This window comes from Ostrinia furnacalis, unplaced genomic scaffold (genome assembly GCF_004193835.3).
Source record: "Ostrinia furnacalis isolate ACB-3 unplaced genomic scaffold, ASM419383v2 OfSCF0095, whole genome shotgun sequence".
Classification (NCBI taxonomy): Eukaryota; Metazoa; Arthropoda; class Insecta; order Lepidoptera; family Crambidae; genus Ostrinia; species Ostrinia furnacalis.
This window is the reverse complement of record NW_021130334.1, coordinates 130,867-151,320: the sequence shown is the minus strand read 5'-3', so window position 1 is coordinate 151,320 and position 20,454 is coordinate 130,867. Positions and strand designations below refer to the sequence as shown.

Sequence of the window (20,454 nt, the reverse complement as noted above, 5' to 3'; positions counted from 1 at the left end):
GACAGACGGACAGACGGACATGACGAAACTATAAGGGTTCCGTTTTTGCCATTTTGGCTACGGAACCCTAAAAATATAATTTTATGGCTGTCTAACATTGATTTCTTTGCATTATTTAATCCAAGAAAATAGACATGTCAAATAATGACAGTGACAGATAACAAACGTCAAAATAATTCAACACGCACGTTTGGTAAACACGTTAATTTTGTGAAAATCTCGAGGAAATATTGATTGAAATCGAGTAATAAGTTGTTATAAAATCATAAAAACTTTTCATTAACCAAATTAAAAGTTAACAGCAAAAATGGCACGCGGAAAGGACAAAAAGAAGTAAGTTTGGTTACGTCTTTCGTCTCGTGTTGTTTTAGTGCTGTTTTTACAAGTTTTTTGTAATTCTAGGCGTAAATTAGAGAAGAAGCAAGAAGGAGATGATGTGCCCAAGAAAGTTCCGCACACCTTGGAGTCTCTCAGGGAGAAGGATGAGACGATGCTCGTCAACGCCGACGAAGAAGAGCAGGAAGAGGTTAGGATGTTTGATGACATTTTTACAAACTTGATTCTTTAGGAAAATTGGTTTTAAGTCTGAATAGCACCTAACAATACTGCCTAGTTTCATATAAGGTTCAAAGAAAAATAATTGCGAGCTCTAGTCAAAATGAATTTGAAATATATAAATTAAAGTCTGTGTTAAAAACTGCTGTATTATAAGGCTGGGTTGCACCACCTTACTTTAACTTTGACAAACGTCAAAAATCTGTCAAACTGTACAAAAAAAGGTGTTTTTTTGTACAAAGTTTGACAGATAACCGGTGGGTTATCGTTATAGTTACAGTGAAAGTTAGGTGGTCCAACTCAGCCTAAGTGTTACATACATATTTACATTAATTAAAGTGTTTAGACATACTGGCTTAATAGACTCATCTCTAACCATCATCATCTTTATACACAGGCACAAAAGGATATGGAACTGGATGAACTATCTTCGTATTACCAGAATTCGTATGAGCCTAAAGTTCTCATCACCTTCTCGGACAATCCACACACCAAGACTCGAATATTTGGAAAAGAGCTCACCAGGATTATACCAAACTCCATATCGAGGTATAGACAGAGGTATGTAGTTATTTTTATTTATTCGGATTAGGGACTGTTTTACTAAAGTTTGTTTATTTGTGTATTAGTATTAATTTATAGTAGTTAACTTTGTCCAGCAGTGGATGTCTTTCGGCTGAAACGAATGAACAAATTAATAGTAGTTTTACTAGTACTAAGCTTACAGCTTTATTATTATCAGTGATGTTGTGAAGAAGTTGTCCAGTAGGCCTAAGATGCGCGCGATTTTATAGTTTTTGCCCATACATTTTGACGTCGACAAAAGTTATCACCACGCGCATCTTAGGCCTACAGTGCACTTTCAATACAAATGATTAATGTTGACACAATTATCTTTCTTTACTTTTTCACATTTTATTTATTTCCTATTTTCAGGTCATCAGTGAAACGCATAGTGCAATCGGCAATTAGAGAAGATATCACAGATGTTATAATTGTAAATGAGAATCAAAAGCAGCCTAATGGATTTTTACTGATACATTTACCTAACGGACCAACAGCTCACTTCAGGTTGTCCAGTTGCAAAATCACACCAGAGCTTAGGAAAGATCATAAAGAAATAACTACCCACAGGCCTGAGGTAAGCTATTCAAATTTCTGAACAAAATAGGAATTAAGATTGTTTCTGTAATCTGTATTACTTTTTACAAATTACAGAATAAATTGAAAAATAAAAGTTTCTAACTTATGAGTAATGCATAGCACAAAGTGCTAAAAAATATTTACATACATATAAACTTACAACTACATACAGCATCCAATCTGTGTCAGCAGTTTTACAAGGCTAAACTGAATTCTATGAAAGAAAAAGTGTTAGAAGCTAATTTATTCTTGCAATAAAAACCCCAATCTTTCTTTTAATTTTGTTTGCAATGAACTAAACATTTTCCCCCATTACATAAAAGTAGGCTTTGGATATATTGTATTTAATTTTGTAAGCTGTTTGTCTACACTAATCTACACTAATATTATAAAGAGGAAAACTTTGTTTGTTTGGTTGTAATGAATAGGCTCAAAAACTACTGGACCGTTTTTAAAAATTATTTCGCCATTCGAAAGCTACATTATCCACGAGTAACATAGGATAAATTTTATTTTGGAAAAAAATAGGGTTCCGTAAAATAGATAGTAGATAATGTAGTCCACGCGCGCGAAGCCGCGGGCGGAAAGCTAGTTTTCTATATTTTCACCATAATAACACAAAATTCCAGGTGATTCTGAACAACTTCAGCACGCGACTGGGTATGACGGTGGGACGCATGCTGGGAGCGCTGTTCCACTACGAGCCGCAGTTTCGCGGCCGCCGCGCCGTCACCTTCCACAACCAGCGGGACTACATCTTTTTCAGGCACCACAGGTGCGTAGTAGCTTCGCTAGCAATAGTTTTCAATTTCAAATTGTCCCAAAAAGCACCTTTATTCACACGTCCCAACTCTACCACTGTTTTGGGACATGGGCCAGTGCTAAGAAGCAGCGCAAGAAACTCAGTTACTAAATATTGTTATAGTTAGTCGATAGTCCTATACCAATGCCACAAGGGTACACCGTCACAAATCCTATGACACCCCCTGGTGGTACCCCCCAGCACTTTGGGGTTACCTACCGATTCGAAGATTGAAAGAAGACAATCACACCCCCCACCCCCCCATATCATGACATAGACCGCAGATTTGCCATGCAGATATGCCAGTGAGTACTAATCTGCGCGACTTGTGTCACCCCCTGATGCTTGGCACCCGGGGCGGACCGCCCCCACCGCCCCCCCCCTACTGCATGTAGAATTACGGAGCGGCACCGTAACGCAACGTCAACGCCCGTGTGGCATCTCTCTGTAACTTAGCATTGATGAGGAATAGAGGAGCAAAGTACCGACTCTCAAATTGGCAGAATAATGCCAGACTAATTGGCATTACAGGTCTCTTACTTTTATGGAAAATGTTTTGCGAGTAGGTATGTAAGAAAAACAGCAAATTGTAATATATTTTTTTAAAACTGTGAGTCTGTAACCATCTGATCCCGTATCAAGTTTAGTATTTTCCTTTGCAGATACGAATTCACAAAGGACGGCAAGCGCGCCAAGCTGCTCGAGCTAGGACCACGCTTCACGCTCAAGCTGGTCTCGCTGCAGCAGGGCACCTTCGACTCGAAGCGCGGCGACTACGAGTGGATCATCGCCGGCCGCCGCCACCAGCTCGAGACGTCTAGGAGAAAGTTCTTCTTGTAGACTTGTAGGGCTTAGATAGTTATGTTATAAGAATAATAAACTTGGTTTTAAGAATTTTCGGGTTTAATTTGTTCCAATCTTAGTGCTACGAAGAGACAAGCCAAACTGCTAGATCTAAAGCCTGGTCCGTGAGCACGTAGAATCCCGTCCAATGACCCCAAGCTACCCATCCCTATCGCTCGCGCGTAATTATGTTGCTGTTGCGCTCGCACACTCACTGCGGGCGCCCGTCGCACAGTCGCGACAGCAACAGAATTACGCGCGAGCGATAGGGATGGGTAGCTTGGGGTCATTGGACGGGATTCTACGTGCTCACGGACCAGGCTTTAGTCTCGCTGCAGCAGGGCACCTTCGACTCGAAGCGCGGCGACTACGAGTGGATCATCGCCGGCCGCCGCCACCAGCTCGAGACGTCGAGGAGAAAGTTCTTCTTGTAGGGCTTAGTAATAAGAATAAAGTTGGTTTTAAGAATTTGGGGTTTCATTTTACGTTCCAATCTTAGTGCCTAAGGCCTCAGCCTCGAGTTTAGCGGGCAGCGGGGCGGGAGCGGCGGCGGCGGGAGCGGCAGGATCTTATGCGTAAAATCAAATAGACCGGTTCTCGAAAACAGCGGCGCGGGAGCGGGCAACGAGCGGGCAGCGGCGCGCGAGCGGGCAGCACACTCCTTTTGCCCACAATAAATCAAGCGTTAGGAATAAATTTGAATCGAAATAAAATTGTCGCCGTTGTTCAGACATTTCGTTTGCGAAAAAAAACAAATATCTCGACAACACAACACTTCGCCGCTAAAGCGCCGCGCGAGCTGCCCGCTTGTTTCGAGAACGGGTCTGCGTTGCCCGCCCCGCTCCCGCGCCGCCGCCGCTCCCGCCCCGCTGCCCGCTATACTCGAGGCTGAGGCCTAGAGACAAGCGCGCCAAACTGCTCGAGCTGGTCTCGCTACAGCAGGGCACCTTCGACTCCAAGCGCGGCGACTACGAGTGGATCATAGCCGGCCGCCGCCACCAGCTCGAGACGTCTAGGAGAAAGTTCTTCTTATAGTGCTTAGATAGTAATGTTATAAGAATAAACTTGGTTTTAAGAATTTGGGGTTTCATTTACGTTCCAATCTTAGTGCCACGAAGAGACAAGCCAAACTGCTAGATCTAAAGCCTGGTCCGTGAGCACGTAGAATCCCGTCCAATGACCCCAAGCTACCCATCCTTATCGCTCGCGCGTAATTACGTTGCTGTCGCGACTGTGCGACGGGCGCCCGCAGTGAGTGTGCGAGCGCGACAGCAACATAATTACGCGCGAGCGATAGGGATGGGTAGCTTGGGGTCATTGGACGGGATTCTACGTGCTCACGGACCAGGCTTTAGTCTCGCTGCAGCAGGGCACCTTCGACTCGAAGCGCGGGGACTACGAGTGGATCATCGCCGGCCGCCGCCACCAGCTCGAGACGTCGAGGAGAAAGTTCTTCTTGTAGGGCTTAGTAATAAGAATAAAGTTGATTGTAAGAATTTGGGGTTGTTTCATTTACGTTCCAATCTTATCAGTATTTGTTGTAAAAATATCTGTTATTTTAATAATTTACTAGAAACTTAATTGCAAGGATTTGGAATTTGAAATATCTGTTTATTTTAATATTTACTAGAAAGTTGCAAGGATTTTTAATTTTCGGTCATCGGGTGATCGGTCATGTATAAATGTATTACAGACAGCGGAGTTCAGTCGATATGTATTTGGACTTGATATCTATTGGCGGGGAAGATAGAAATGAGACAATTATTATGGGTAGGTAGTCTTTATTGATAGGGCCCAAAAGATCAAATTATTTACATAACTTTGATAACGGCTAGGTAGGTATGTGCCGAATCTTGTAACGTAGTGAATATTTGCTATGTTTACATTGAAGCTTTCCTTGTATCAGCTTTGACGACCAGTACCTGAAATTAATGAAAAAAACATATTAATCTTTGTCTCTTGAGTAGTATTTCGGTAGAGTAATTAATACATAAAAGCAGTGTCGTGAATCTATATAACTGAAGCAGGGACAGAGGCCCAAACCCCAGCAGTTTTGACCACTTTGATCTCTGTCTGTTTGTAAAGGAAGTTCTTATTTAAAAGAGTTCCTCTGAATGTTCAGACAGCAAGCAGTAAACTGAAAATACTAAAAGACTAACTAGACATTTTCCGTATTGATACACTAAATGGTCAGTAAATGGCGTTGCGATTAGGACACTAATAAGGGTTATATCTAAAAAAATAGCTTTTATATGTACCTAGATAAAATGCGTTTTGATAGTCAAGTCTTCATTGATCTGCAACTAGTCTTCATACCTGTGGAGAAATAACATTGTTTAAAAATCTAAAATAGTTTTTAATATGATTTGTTGGACATTTGTATGTGATCAGACGCGTTTGGTTGGTCAACATGGTTGTATGGGTTCGCTCTGTTGAGGGAGACCTGAAGGTCAAGTCATCATTTGAAAGTTAACTTGAAATTGGCGTTAGAAAACGATAAAGCCGGGTCTCCAGCGCGATTTTGCCTTTCCTAAACAGTCAACAAAAACATGTCAATATTCAACATTTTTTGCAGGCAATGAGGGTTTTCGCGAATGAAAAATCCGCCAGATGGCAATACATTGACAGATATTATGTCTAAATCCACCAATCACGCAGCAGTCAGACCCCACATCCACGTCACGCCATCTAGCTTCTCCATCCGCCATCTTTCATTCGCGAAAACCCTCATTTTGTTGAATGTTGAGATGTTCTTGTTGATTGTGTACAGCAAAACACGCGCTGGAGACCCGGCTTTAAATTAACTGTAAGCAGTACATAATAAAGATACTTACACTACACATTACTTCAATGCCTTCTAATGTATGCATCTTCCATTCCTTTCTATTTTCACCTGGAACAAGATAATAGTAAATTTTTATATTTGTGATAATGTAAAATGATAATTGACAGTGTAGTAAGTGATCAGACGTGTTTGGTTGGTCAACATGGTGGTTTGGGTTCGCTCTGTTGAGGGAGACCTGAAGGTCTAGTCATCATTTTGAAGTAATATACAAATATTAAACTTTAGTCAGCATTACAATCTGTGCAGCTTCTTCTTAGCACTGACCCATTTACTGTCCCGAAGCAGTGGTAGGGTTAATACTGGGACGTGTAAAAGTGCTTTTTAAAAGCCTATTTACAAAAATAAATGAGTTTTTTATGAGCAGATATTTGGTCCAGGAATATTAGATTAATTTTAAATCCTTAGAATATGATTTGGCTTCCAATAATAACATTGAGAAACAACACTCCTTAAAGATACCAAATAAAGTTACTTACACATTTGACTGTTGAGTTGTCTCTGTATCTCCCAGTATTAGTGTATAACCGCATCATCCACTAGCATCTAGAAAAAAGTATAACAATTATTATTTGAGTGACAGGTAAGTAACATTGTATGAGTAGGATTTTAAGATCAGACGCGTTTAGTTGGTCAACATGGTTGTATGGGTTCGCTCTGTTGAGGGAGACCTGAAGGTCAAGTCATCATTTGAAAGTTAACTTGAATTTTCAACAAATGTGGCATTTGCTTAACAATAACAAGATTTATTTTAGGCACGGCGACTATAATTTGTAGTACAGCATCGTTACTAACACGCGTTAGTCTAGCGCTACAGCAGCGCGACTGTATCGATGCAAACGCGCGACAGAATCGCTATTGCATCGGCACAAAAAGTCCTTATAGATACTTATTACTTACATTAATTTACTCCAACATTTTCTCCTGTATCACCCACATTGTCAATTCCCATCTAGAACAAAGCAGTAGGGAATTAATAACTTCGTGATAAGTGTAAAATGATAAAATTGACAGTTGAGTTAGTAATCAGACGCATTTGGTTGGTCAACATGGTTGTTTGGGTTCGCTCTGTTGAGGGAGACCTGAAGGTCAAGTCATCATTTGAAGACAAAAAAGATTCCGATGTTAATTTTATTTTTTTAAAACCTTTTAAAAAAAAAAACTTACCTTATTACTTTCATCACCATCACTTGGAAACTCCATCAGTTTTTCATTACCTGTAAAAGAGAATCGTAAATGAAAATAATGTAATGGAAATTAGTATTAATTTCATAATAAAAATAAAATCAGGAGAGATAGTTACCTTAACAGCATCAGTTTCAGATGTCCCTATCAAAATTCATCATTTGATGGTGCTCACAGACAATACATTTTATTTAGTTTTAATGTTACACTTACCTATTCCATCAAAGATGCTTGTTTGTGATGATTTTCAAAATCAGGCTATACCTACAAACAAAAACAAGACACCATTGAGAAAAATGCACTGTTTAAAAATAAATTAGTTAAATTTCGTTTGTGAATCAGGAGAGATAGTTATGTTAACAGCATTATAATCAGATGTCCCTATCAAAAATCATCATTTCATTAGATATTTTGTATTTAAATAAGTATTGCCTTTCTGCTAAAAGAATTACCTTTTAATATCTTGGGTTGTCATTTAAATCATCATCATCATGAAGCTGTCACGTGAAATACCTGGAAAAATATACAATTGGTTAGGTCCAATCAAGGTTCAAAGCTTTTAAAGAATCAGAAGATTGCCATCAGATAGGAGCGAAAGACATTGCAAAGGTATGCATCAAAGTGTTCAGATGAACTATGAAGTCATCATTCAATAATTTCATTAAAAACTAGATGAAAATTGCTACCGTATGAACGAAATAATGATTAAAATATTTACCTAGCAGCAGTTGCAAGCATTTTGCTGAGTAGACTGTTTTTGTTGGCTTGTGGATACTTCTGTGGAAGAAGCCTGAAGATTCCTGTGAAAAAGAGAATAAACAAATTAATATCGCTTTTGAAACAATTGATATTTATTACAAAGTTTATAAGAGTCAGATAGGAGCGAAAGACATTGCAAGTGTTATGCATCAAAGAGTTCAGATGAACTATGAAGTCATCATTTAAATGGGTAATTTAAAAATACCATCAATTGCTTTATTGGATGGCTTTATAACTCAGTAATTTTAATTAAGGTATATGAACACTCACCTGTCCATTCCGTTACTGATACAGTGGAGCAGAAAAAATACCTGAAAATAAAACAAAAATAATTTAAAGCATGTTCATTCTAAAAATATGCAAGAACTCTTGAAATATGTTTCAGAGAGCTTATAAAAGCATGTTTTATGCATCAGATCTCACAATCAGTGGCCCTACGCTACAATTTAGAAAACTAGTCTCAATGCAAAAGACTAAAGAAAGAAATTAAAAGTTACAATTAAATTATGAGTGCCCTACTCTAATATGAACCGATTGTGAGACAACTGAGGGTTTTCAGCTGCACTGCGATATCATCATGAAATAAGATTTTCACCAACATTTACAATTATTTACTTATTTAAACAAAAGAATACAAGTGACCAAAGGTCAATGCTTAGTAGTGATAGTTAAAGTAAATTTAGGTGAAAATTAATAGTAACTTCAAGGCTGTAACATACACAGTAATTACAATATACAGTTAGTGAGAAACAAACAATGATTTAGCAAGAAAGCACCATGTTAGAGCCCTGATGATAGAAGTTGATTTAAAAAAGAAGTAATGAACTTACCATAATCTGAAATCCAGCATTCTGAAGATTTTGTTCTCATTCAGTCTGTAAAAGATAAAATTAGGTTAGAGAAATCTGTGTATTTTTTGTTCAAAACGAATATTTGGAGTTTTAGATTGGTCAGATAGAGCTAATATACATGCAAATCATCTTTTTTCAATGGTTAGCACTTTTCATCATTTGAAATTAACATTTTCTTAGTGTAAATTTACATTAGCACATATTTTCCATGATTAAAAAGAAGAAAGACTTTCTTACCTACAGGTTTCCTGTATTTTCCTTGAACAAATATGCGGGGCACATCAATGCCTTCCTTGAAATTTACAGTGCGGCGTTGCACATACGTGTTCATAAGTATTTCGAATCCGGCCTCTCTAAACAGGTTCATCAGTTCTTCTTCAGTAAAGTAATAACTCCTGAAACAATAGGATTTGATTATTAGAAACATGGCTGAAAATACATCAATAAAAATATAATTGAAAGACAGAATGCATACCTTGTACCATCTTGCCTCATGTAGAAGTTGTCTGCAATCTTATGGCCAGGTTTAAAGCGCAACTGCGCCATGTCATACCTGCCGTAATCTCTGAACAGAAGCACGCCGCCCGGACGAAGCGCCTTGAACGCTACTTTAGCGACTTGCGGCCACGCCGAAGGCTGTATAGCCGACAACACGAATATCAAGCTAGCTATATCCACACTGTTCTCTTCCACGTTCTCAAACAAATTCTCCGTCGTCAGATCAGCGCAAAACGCCTTCATTCTACTAGCGTCAAACAAAGGATTTGCCTTCACAAAATCCACTGCACGTGGGGAAAAATCACACGCGTAGAAATGAAAATTCGAGAATCCTTCCTGGACTAACGGGAATATCATATTTCCAACGCCACAACCAAGCTCCAAATAAATGATTCTCTGTTCCGGGTCGAAGTTTATGAGCTCCTGAAACTCACGTGTGGTCCAATGCCGGTCACGGAAGAATTTCGTCTCGTTGCGCTTGTAGAATATGTCCCAGTGACGTTTCGCATCACGCTCCAGTTTGGCAGCCTTCGCTTCGGGAATTAGCCGCAAGTTCTGGCTTTCCAGGCGTTGCTTTTCTTCGTCAGTTAGCTCTTTCAACCGATGGACGAAAACGTCGCCGTTGGAGCCGACATGTTCAGTTTCATCAATCTCCATCGCGAGAATCCATATACTTACTCATAAATTATATTGTTATATGGAAAACTTAGTAAATGTTTTACTAAAATCTTGTAGTATTTTATTTCAACAAGCTTCTCCATGAAATAAAATGTGAACAAAAAAGTACGCCTCGACTCGGCGAAGTTCCTATGTATAGTTCCAAAATACTGGACTGTCCTGTCGATGACATTGACAGTGGGGCGCCACCGTCAATACCGGATCGCTGGTTCAGATTTTTGCCATGTTGGAAACCATATAGTTGAACGATGGTAGCGCCCCCCTGTCATTGAGTTTGGCGGGACAGTTCAGCGTGGGTCATCTATATTACTTTTCTCTATGCGACGAAGTTTCATTAGAAAATGACAGTGACAAAGCTGACAGTTGACAGCTCAATTGACAGTTGAATGACAGACAGCTGTCTGCAGAATTTTTTTTTTATATTAGTTTTACGGCTTTGGGAGATTGTGATTTGAATTTAAAATACGAGTAAACCGATTCCAGCGGATTTAGAAAACCGATCTTGTCTATGGATATTAAAGAAATGTGGATGGATCAATTTATTACACCACTGTCACATGACTTGTTATGTTACTTAAAAAAAAATAGATTCAATTGATATTTATCCAGTTTGTAGATTAAATAAAACTTTATAAATTCAGTAGATTATTTGCTTGCATCCACTCTTATATCCACTATTAGCAGAGCCAGCTCCGGCTAGAAAGATATTGTAGAAATTAGCATGCACGAGGTGTTAATGCTGGCAACATCAAGAGCAGAAAAAAACGTCACATTGACCGTTTTTTAATCATGGCGGGAAGTGGCGGGAAAGTGAAGAAGCGCACAGAGAAAAATACTAGGAAAAACCGTCATGATTGTAATAAATTAATAATAATGTTATAATTTGGCTATTGCTCGCTCAAACTCTGATGCTCTGCAGCAAGTGCAAAACATATTATGCCAGAAACTGGCTTTTTAGAACTTTGTTCCGGACTCTAGCTTAATACAGCCCTCCATTTCCACCACTATCCACGGCTTTTCAAATAAGTATTTAAACGGGTATGGTTATTTTTGTTGACATTCGTTTGTTTTAGCCAAATTACGTCCGCTGCTGGAAAATGGCCTCCCCACGGTAGGCAACATATTTACAGCTATATACCTGTGTAATAAAATTACTATACCGCAAAGTGAACGAATGCCGTCGTAATGCAGGTAAATGAATTGGCACAATTGTGTACTTACCGTATCACAAAAGGTTCATGACGAGGTCAAACTGTTCTACTAAACTAATGTAATGAGACATGCGGGCTCGATTATTCGTTAGGATGTTTATCTAGGACGGTCATCATTGAATAGTCCTTCTAACAAACTACTGGGCGAGAAGGCCAATACCTAAACCTGAACGTGGTACCTAACTTTATGTAATTTTAGAAAAAAAAACGCTCTAAAATTTAGTCTTCCGCAGATAAGCACTTACAAATACGCAATGCGAATAGAACGAACTTCATAATAATTTGACCCACCGATTAAATTAAAGTTAAAATCCGAAGAAACGAGGCCAAATACCTAATAATACCTACCTAATTATACCTAAGTACCTATTATCAAATCCCTATCCAGATTTAAGATGAAAGGTTTACGGTTAGGTAGCTTATACCTACTTACCTACAGCATTTTCCTGAGAAGAAAGACGGATTACTTAACAATTATAATGAAGATGCCATGCTCATCTACCTATTTATACCACATATTATGTTGTACAGCTATTATTAGTACCTACCTACTTGCTTTGCTGTGGTTGAATGTGGATCAATGAACGTCCAATTGAAGTCTTTTGAAAGAGTACAAAAGGCCACTCGCCTGTAATGCAAATCCCGCAATCTTTATTGAATACGAATGGGCGAACTCAATACTCACAGGCACTTCTTTAAAAATAGAAAAAGCAGTTAAGTACCACAGTAACATCACGCAGCTTCCTTTTTGGCTTTAATAAGTAAAAATAGTTTTACTGTGCACATAGTTACGGCTTTTTAGATAGATAGGATATTGTTATACTTAATGCATAATGGGTATAGTAGAACTGCACATCCGTGTCCTATCCTTTACGTTCTACAGATTCGAACTGTTCACTTAAAAAATTAAATAATCACGTAAGCTGCAGTTGAGTAGGCACTGGAAAAAATACCTCAAATTCTTTTAGTAAATCCTATCCTACTATCCTACTAATATTATAAATGCGAAAGTTTGGATGTCTGGATGTTTGTTACTCTTTCAAGTAAAAACCACTGAACGGATTTTGATGAAATTTTACAGTATTATTGTTTATAACCCAGATTAACATATAGGCTATAATTTATGACGATCAGTGACAAACTAAATTTCACGCGGGTGAAGCCGCGGGCAAAAGCTAGTTGAATAATAAAACCTACTGTTCCTACGATAAAAATCGTGGACTAAACGTACTGAGACGTAGAAACTCAAATGACATTTCGTAACGAAACATAATTTTGGGGGTCGGCGACGGATTACATCAGTTCCTCGAAGGCAAGCCACAGAAGTTGGCCTCTGCTCAAAATGTTGTCATGGAGTCAACGATATCCTGAAAACTGCTGCAGGTAGGTACGGCTGTTTTTTAAAACTTTATTCCCCCCCTTTTTGAACGTCGGGAAAGCTTAAGCTTTAGGCATACATACTGGTGGTCGAATGGACGGCCGTGGGTTGTGTGGGACTCTCGCCCACCTACAGAGAGCCTCGTTTCAGCCAAATGACGTCCACAGCTGGACAAAGGCCTCCCCCAAGGATTTCCATAACGACTGCTCCTGCGCTGTGTGCATCGCATCCAGGTTATTCCAGCGACCTTCACCAGATCGTCGGTCCACCTAATGGGGGGCTATGCCCACGCTACGTCTTCCGACCCGTGGTCGCCACTCGAGAACTGCAGGGAGCCTACTAACTATGTCTTTATTAACTGGGCCCAAGGAGATCGGGCATCGATTACAAAGTAAACATCGTTAGCTCGGAACAATAAAACTCGATTAATCGTTGACAGCTGATAGTCGTCAGCGCTTGTTTACAGCAGATAACGGCAATTGACCAAATGGGTCCACGATTAATGTTTTAATTTGGTTCGGCCAAATTGGGGCGCGTGAAGCAATGGTAAGGAAGAATTGAGCGATTTTTTTATTTCAGTATAGTTAGTTAAAAACAGTTTACTTTTCTGGTGACTAATGAAATAAGGCTTCGTTAAAAAGCTACACACGTCTAGTTCTATGAAATCACACTCAAAACTTCATTTCAACTAAGTAAATATCCACTGATTGATTGAGATTCAATAAATAGTTCGACGAATCACTTTACCTATAAATGTATAAGTACCTATTATTTTGAACCTATGGAATTGAATTTAAATCGAGCTTTGAGCTTTGTTTTACAATTCGAGCAGGTAATTACCCCAATACAATCTTGTTTACTACTAATGTAGCTTTTTGATGACTAGTACAAAATTCTCAGAACTAACTATTTGTAATGGGTAGTCAGACCCATTCAGGAGGTAGAACGAGTCAGATTTGAGTAAATAAATGTAATTTAATACATTTTTAAAACTTGCATCTTGGCTATCTAGGTAACCAACATCACTCAACTACGTACCGATACTTAAGTTCAAGGAAAAAACGGGACTATTTCCACCTCTCATTCCCACCACTGCTACTCCTGTGTAGCCAGGATCTACAGCTACAGCTTGACCACCAATTAAAACCCAACCAGTGAAGGTCAAGTTTGTCCCGGGGGAAATTAATCAGAAGAACATAGGAGGAGTTCGAAGTTAAGGTTCGCTGAAGCTCAAGGAAAAGGAAGATCTACTTATTTACTTTATTGTAACTACCTTACCTATAGTCTCGCATTCTAGAATCGCTTTTTTCTCTAGTGAAGAAGGCACGCGCCGGAAGTCATTCAATTAATTATACCGCACAAGTAATTACAATAATACGTACCTACAATCTAAAGTATTATTTTCCTGCGTTAATGCGTGCTTTATCACGTGTTGCTGGTGGAAACAACCGCGATAATCTTTAGACTTTGCATTCATACAAACTAAAAGAACAAACTTGAGGGTAGACAAATAACATTAGTATAGCCAGCCAGTATTTTAATAGGTACCTACCTACGTAATTTTCTTAGTACCTACGTAATTAAACCGCTGAAACATTCACTCCATAGCTCCATTTAAAGAAATAATTTTACTCGCATTAATATCTTATTTACTGTTTTAAAAGATTTTGTAGTAAAAAAACACTCGTATTCACCAATTATTAAAAATGCTTGATTGGGTAACTAGGTATCTCATTATGTATGAGATCGCAAAGATTATTACAAAGATTTGGGTTGCATCGTCGCATCGTGGTGATATTTAATTTTATTACACGGAGTCAGTACAGTATGCACATGTGTTTGAACAACATTAAAATCTTCCATCATGTTTATTAAACTTGTAGTTACAACTCTAGATTGAAAGTTTTTATCAACGATTTATTGTCATTTATTTACGAGCTTCTTTTCTTTTTGTTAAAACGTCAGACATTAAGTACTATTACATTATTAATTGATTGATAAAAAATGATAGTAACTAATTGACCTTAACAACTATTTCCAAGTAAGAAATGAATGTCAACTACTCAACTAGTATGGTATTACTTTATTCGTAATCTATTAAGAATGACCATTTTCTCACGAGATAGGTTATACCTTTGTGTGGAACTGCAGACTTGTGGCCACCTGGTTTCTTGCTGAGTTGCACTTGCAGTCGCTGCAGCGAGTTGCTACGTGACGGTTACCTAAACAGTCTAGTTTGTAGGGCTGCCAACTAAAATATTTATAAAAAGGTAACAAAAATATCTACATTATATTATAAGGTAAGAGATACAGACAGGTAGCTTACCTACTTAAAAGTTTTCAACCGACTTCAAAAAAGGAGGAGGTTTTTTCAATTATGAACCGATTTGAACAAATCTTTTTTCGGCGTATAGGTAATACCTCAAGAGTGGTCCCATTTAAATTTAATAATTAAAAAAACAACCCCCAAGGGTAGAAAATTGGGGATGAACTTTTTTATACGCAATATCTCCGCCGATTATAAACCAATTTGAACGATTATTTTTTTGTTGAATAGGTATTATCAAAAGGGTGGTTTCATGCGAATTTGAAGAAAATATTTCACCCCCAAGGGTGGAAAATTGGGGATGAACTTTTTTATACGCAATATCTCCGCCGATTATGAACCATTTTTTTTTGGTCTCAGTGTACTGCCTACCTTCAGTGGTAACATCAAGGTAATAATTAGTTAACTAAAAAGCAAGAAATAAGTAAAATTTTATAAAAAAAAATAAAACCGACTCCAAAAAACCTACACTAAAACGTAGAAAAATAATTACTAATTACCTACTTATTTATTAGGACGAATTATTAATATTTATGTAGGTATACCATGATTGATACTTCTGGAGTCGGTGCCAAGATTATGAAACATGTAAAGTTTGCCTGCACCGACTCCAAAAGTATCAATCATGGTATACCTACATAAATATTAATAATTCGTCCTAATAAATAAGTAGGTAATTAGTAATTATTTTTCTACGTTTTAGTGTAGGTTTTTTGGAGTCGGTTTTTTATCAGCCAGCAATGAATCTATCTGCGAAGAATAGAAAAGTTAGAGATTGGTGACGGGAGATTTATTGCTGATTAATAATTGAATGATCAAACGAACTTACCAAGTGAAGTTCGATCTAAATTATCCTGTTTTCGCCGAAGAGATTTATTTTACCATGTAGTACCCCTATACGACAACCCAATCCGCACACAATATTCAGCGTAGTAGTATTAAAAAACAAAAGAGCGGGCAACCCCACCCCTACCACGCTGTGGGCTCGGTGTCCGAGCGGTCTCATTATATTTAGAGAAGAGATGACATTGACGTTTACCTCCAGGGAAGAAGATATAGAAATCTTCGGGTTGGGAGGGACCTTAAATCTCTTCGGCGAAAACAGGATAATTTAGATCGAACTTCACTTGGTAAGTTCGTTTGATCATTCAATTTTAACGAATGTTTTTCAGAAACACATTGGAAAGCAGCCAAGAGAGTGCTGCGATACTTACGGGGTACTACTAACCTTTGTTTAACATTCCAGAAAGGTGGCCTTGAGGTCTCCGCCTATGCTGATGCAGACTGGGCGAATGATGAGGGAGATCGGCGTTCGTATACTGGTTTTGTTTTCAAGTTGGGTAAGTCAGTTATTTCATGGGAAAGCCGTAAACAAAAGACCGTAGCTTTGTCGAGCACTGAAGCTGAATACATCTCTTTAGCCGACTCTTGTAAAGAAGGCTTATTCATTTGTAAGTTGTTGAAAGATATTTTTAATAGAGATGTTAAAATTACAATTTTTAACGATAATCAATCTGCTCAAAAATTGTGTAAAAATAGTCTTTATCATGCTCGAACTAAGCATATAGATGTAAGACATCATTTTATAAGGCAGTATGTAAATGATGGAAAAATTTCATTGAGATATTTATGTACTAATGATATGTTAGCAGATATCTTCACGAAAGCTTTATGTAAAGAAAAGTACAAAGGGTTTGTAGGACAGTTAATGTTATGTTAGCGAGTCTAGTGATTAATGTAAACTAGAACAAGTATTATTATAAGTAATAATGTGTTTTTGCATAACTGAAATTGCATTTAATTTTGTTGTTCCTCTTTTTCTTTTGTAAAGCAACTTGATTTGTTGATACAATGTTTGTGATAAGTAGTAGGTACATGTAAGCCTAAGTTAACATTGTTTAATGTTTTTAATTTGTGTTTAAGGGCCAGTGTTAGATTGTAAACACAAACTAAACGCAAAAGTGTTTGACAGTGACGTTTGTTAGTGACAATTCAACTTCCTGTTTGTCTCTTCCGCTCTCGATGGTTGTTGCGCTGTGTAACCTGTGTTTTAATTACCGAAATAAATCTCTGATAATACTAAATAAATCTAGTTTATTTTGGCCAAACCCATCACCGTCCAGCTTATCTAACACTAGCTTTCCGCCCGCGGTTTCGCCCGCGTGGAATTTTGTCTGTCACAGAAAAACTTTATCGCGCGCGTTCCTGTTTCGAATACCGGGATAAAAACTATCCTATGTCCTTTCCCGGGACTCAAACTATATCTATGACAAATTTCATCAAAATCGGTTCAGTGGTTTAGGCGCGAAAGCAAGACAGACAGACAGACAGACAGAGGTACTTTCGCATTTTTAATAGTATAGATTAAATGTTTGCAACAAACTCACTCACTTTGCAAACAGTATTTTTTTAATAGACTCTCTAGAACAATTTAACTTTAACATGATTCATTAAGTTAGGTTCTAAAACGAACCTAAACGAAGTTCCGGTTGTCATGACATCTAAGCGGTTTTTTAGGTAAGTTAGATTCTGAAACGAACATAACTGTAACCTGATAAATATGTAAACTTTAGCTTGCTTTCGGCAAGGACACGTTTGCTAACTTCAATAGTGACTCTTTTCATGCGCTTACAATTCTATTTTCGGCCAAATGCCCGCAATTGATACTCAAATTGACAGATACCTAAGAAGAGCGCCTTTTTTTTTGGAAAATGGCCTATCCACAGTCCATACGTATCGCCGGGGGAACGGCAGGTGAGGCTCGAACCCACTAAAAACCTGGGGTACCCCTTTGCCGCATAGTGGTCGGCGTCTTGGGTACTAGAAACGACCAAGGCGCCTTCCGCGGGACGTCCCGCTCTACACGGCGGGACCTAAGAAGGTCGGGACAATAGGGTTAAGAAGAACGCCTAAGCTAGCCTAAGCTATAGCTTAAGCAAGCTCAAAAGTAGAGGCTCGTGAGAGAGTAAGTGAAGTCACTATGCCTAGCTACGTGGTAAAACGCGGAACTTCAACGCAAATTATCCAATATTTTATTGGCAAATAAATCTAAAGAAGCCCAATATTTTTTGATGCTATAGGTAATAAACTGGCGGACTAAATGGTGTCTTTTAGGAAACTAGGCTACGTATGAAACAAGTTTTCTTATTTATTTAGAACTCTACATTTATCAGAACTTGCAGCTTGCATCTTTTGGTAGGTAGTAGGTAAACCTTCATTTGGTGTAGGTATTGTGTGGCGACGCTGAAAATATTTCTCAGAACTGAATCGCTGTACTCAAGTAGAGATTCAGTAGTAGAGAAGTAGAGATTTGAACCGGCAAATTCGATATTTAGTTGTAGTTAGATATATAGAGTTTTTTGAGCCTCAGTTTTGTAACATTGTTGCGTCGCATTCACGGGGTTTTATCGGTTTCATAATACACAATTCGGTTAAACACTGTACAAATAAATGAATATGAGTAAGAACAATATGGTATCTTAAAACCATAATGTAGCATGCTGAAGTAAACCTGACATTTGGAGCAATAACAATAGTCTAAAGAATGAATAAACACAAAAAATAAACACGCGAATCCACCACCTTCACAAAACACATGCTATGCAATCAATCGAAGTAAAAAGCTAATAAGGGTTCCTTGTCAGGACCACGGAACCCTAAAAAGGGACGAAAAGGAAAAATAGAGACTTTACCGAACCTACACTGGTCGAATTCACACGCGCCCGCCACATGCTACATAGGCCAGTAGAATTAAACACAAAAATTGATTAAATCGGAAATGATTCCTACAAAAGATTTTTTTGCTTTAATGGCTTCATTGGTTGCCCATTAAGACTCTCCTAAGTTTTCGACTTCGACGGAGTTGTGCTTAAGTGGTGGGGGCCCTCGAAAGCGGCGTTTTTTCGGTTTTCCGGTTATACCGCGTAAAGGACTTACCCTATCGAAAAGTGGTCTTCATGACGGTTAAAGGGCAAATCCTGCATTGAATAAGACCAAATTCATATGTTTTGGACAAACCGTTCTCGCGCTAAAGTTCGGCAAAGTAGAAAATATACGTATAATTAATGACCCTCTCCACGTCCAATGGCTTGTTACCCACATGCTTCCAAGCCTTGTAAAGGGTCGCCTTAATCAGTGTAACCCTAACAAGGCTCACGAGTTTGATTCGCTTATCCTTGTTCGTCCCAGCCGTTCCTTAACTGCGGTTGCTGCACCTCTTCCTGACACTCTCCTGAACGACTCTGTGTTACCTAATGTGGCTGCCTCTCTTCCTTGTACCCTCCTGTACGATTGCATTGCTTAGCTATATGCCTGGTCCAAGGTTCGACGCCACAAAATCAACTTTGTACGCGTGAAAATAGTTTAAATACTATTTTCCGTGCTTGCAACATTTTTCTTTACTGCTTCGCCTCTATTAGTCGTAGAGTGATTGTATATATCCTATAGCCTTCCTCAATGTATGAGCTATTCAACACAAAAATAATGATTTCAATCAAACTAGTAATTCTTAAGATTAGCGCGTTCAAACAAACAAACAAAAAACTCTTCAGCGTTTTAATATGAACTTGTTGTTGTTGATTTTTGGCGTCGAACCTTAGACCAGGCATACGGCTAGGCAACGTAGTCATGCAGGAGGATACAAGGAAGAGGGGCAGCCACAGTAGGTAACACAGAGTCGTTCAGGTGAGTGCCAGGAAGAGGTGCAGCAACCGCAGTTAAGGAACGGCTGGGTGTTGGGTCTAATTCTCGTCACTACACTGCACAACTTAAAATAATTACGTTTTTTGTCGGTAAAAACGTCCTGGTGACGTCACTTAAGCATTTTTCTTAAACTGCGTGCGGTCGTTGCGCGTGCGCACAAAGGAATGAGACCGCTCGGACACCGAGCCCACAGCGTGGTAGGGGTGGGGTTGCCCGCTCTTTTGTTTTTTAATACTACTACGCTGAATATTGTGTGCGGATTGGGTTGTCGTATAGGGGTACTACATGGTAAAATAAATCTCGGAGGCGAAAGCAGGATAATCCTAATAGTCTGTGATTTTTTGAAAATTAAAGCTTTTTTTACATACATACCAAAAGGTCGCCGGAAGCGCCTAGATGCGGGCAGCGCAGGATCGTTGTGGAAATTCTTGGGTTGGGAATTCAGTGGACGTCATTCGACTGAAACGAAAATGGTTACTAGATAGATAGAGAATACACAAAAAGAGTTTATCCCTAGAGGTTTTGCAAAAGTAATTATTTTGTAAAAAATGGCAGCCCTTGCTGACACACTGCGCGCGCGCAATTAAACTGCACATGGCAATAACTAGGGCTACTATCGAGCTTATCAAGGCATTACTCTGTCAACATCGACTGCTGCCTTTCATGGCTTGGTTGAAGTTAA

The 20,454-nt window shown here is 38.7% G+C and overlaps 2 protein-coding genes and 2 non-coding genes across 4 annotated transcripts; 1 reads left to right on the top strand and 3 right to left on the bottom strand.

Moving 5' to 3' along the window:
* The first annotated feature begins 167 nt into the window (after window positions 1-167).
* Window positions 168-3,340, top strand: LOC114352012 (probable ribosome production factor 1). The gene is made up of 6 exons (XM_028303447.1): window positions 168-333; window positions 403-526; window positions 953-1,116; window positions 1,492-1,696; window positions 2,328-2,473; window positions 3,163-3,340. The coding sequence occupies exons 1-6, from the start codon at window positions 308-310 to the stop codon at window positions 3,338-3,340; spliced, it is 843 nt and encodes a 280-aa protein (XP_028159248.1). The 5' UTR covers window positions 168-307.
* Window positions 3,341-6,210: 2,870 nt separating this feature from the next.
* Window positions 6,211-10,276, bottom strand: LOC114352038 (methyltransferase-like protein 6). Its single transcript, XM_028303482.1, has 11 exons — window positions 9,456-10,276; window positions 9,218-9,375; window positions 8,960-9,004; window positions 8,400-8,440; window positions 8,089-8,170; window positions 7,823-7,883; window positions 7,584-7,634; window positions 7,353-7,402; window positions 7,086-7,137; window positions 6,665-6,731; window positions 6,211-6,236 (listed from the first exon to the last, which is right to left on the bottom strand). The coding sequence occupies exons 1-3, from the start codon at window positions 10,133-10,135 to the stop codon at window positions 9,000-9,002; spliced, it is 843 nt and encodes a 280-aa protein (XP_028159283.1). The 5' UTR covers window positions 10,136-10,276; the 3' UTR covers window positions 6,211-6,236; window positions 6,665-6,731; window positions 7,086-7,137; window positions 7,353-7,402; window positions 7,584-7,634; window positions 7,823-7,883; window positions 8,089-8,170; window positions 8,400-8,440; window positions 8,960-8,999.
* On the bottom strand, window positions 7,944-8,028 carry LOC114352086 (small nucleolar RNA snR60/Z15/Z230/Z193/J17). Its single transcript, XR_003655834.1, has one exon. It is a non-coding gene; the product is annotated as a small nucleolar RNA snR60/Z15/Z230/Z193/J17 (small nucleolar RNA).
* Window positions 8,235-8,316, bottom strand: LOC114352091 (small nucleolar RNA snR60/Z15/Z230/Z193/J17). Its single transcript, XR_003655835.1, has one exon. It is a non-coding gene; the product is annotated as a small nucleolar RNA snR60/Z15/Z230/Z193/J17 (small nucleolar RNA).
* Window positions 10,277-20,454: the final 10,178 nt, after the last annotated feature.

Bases quoted from the DNA above. Each gene is read 5' to 3' on its own strand.
- LOC114352038 (XM_028303482.1), bottom strand. From the start codon at position 10,135: ATGGAGATTGATGAAACTGAACATGTCGGCTCCAACGGCGACGTTTTC. The intron at 9,376-9,455 runs GTATGCATTCTG...CTATTGTTTCAG, and splicing joins ATGAGGCAAGATGGTACAAG to GAGTTATTACTTTACTGAAG.
- LOC114352012 (XM_028303447.1), top strand. From the start codon at position 308: ATGGCACGCGGAAAGGACAAAAAGAA. The intron at 334-402 runs GTAAGTTTGGTT...TTGTAATTCTAG, and splicing joins CGCGGAAAGGACAAAAAGAA to GCGTAAATTAGAGAAGAAGC. The intron at 1,697-2,327 runs GTAAGCTATTCA...ACAAAATTCCAG, and splicing joins TAACTACCCACAGGCCTGAG to GTGATTCTGAACAACTTCAG.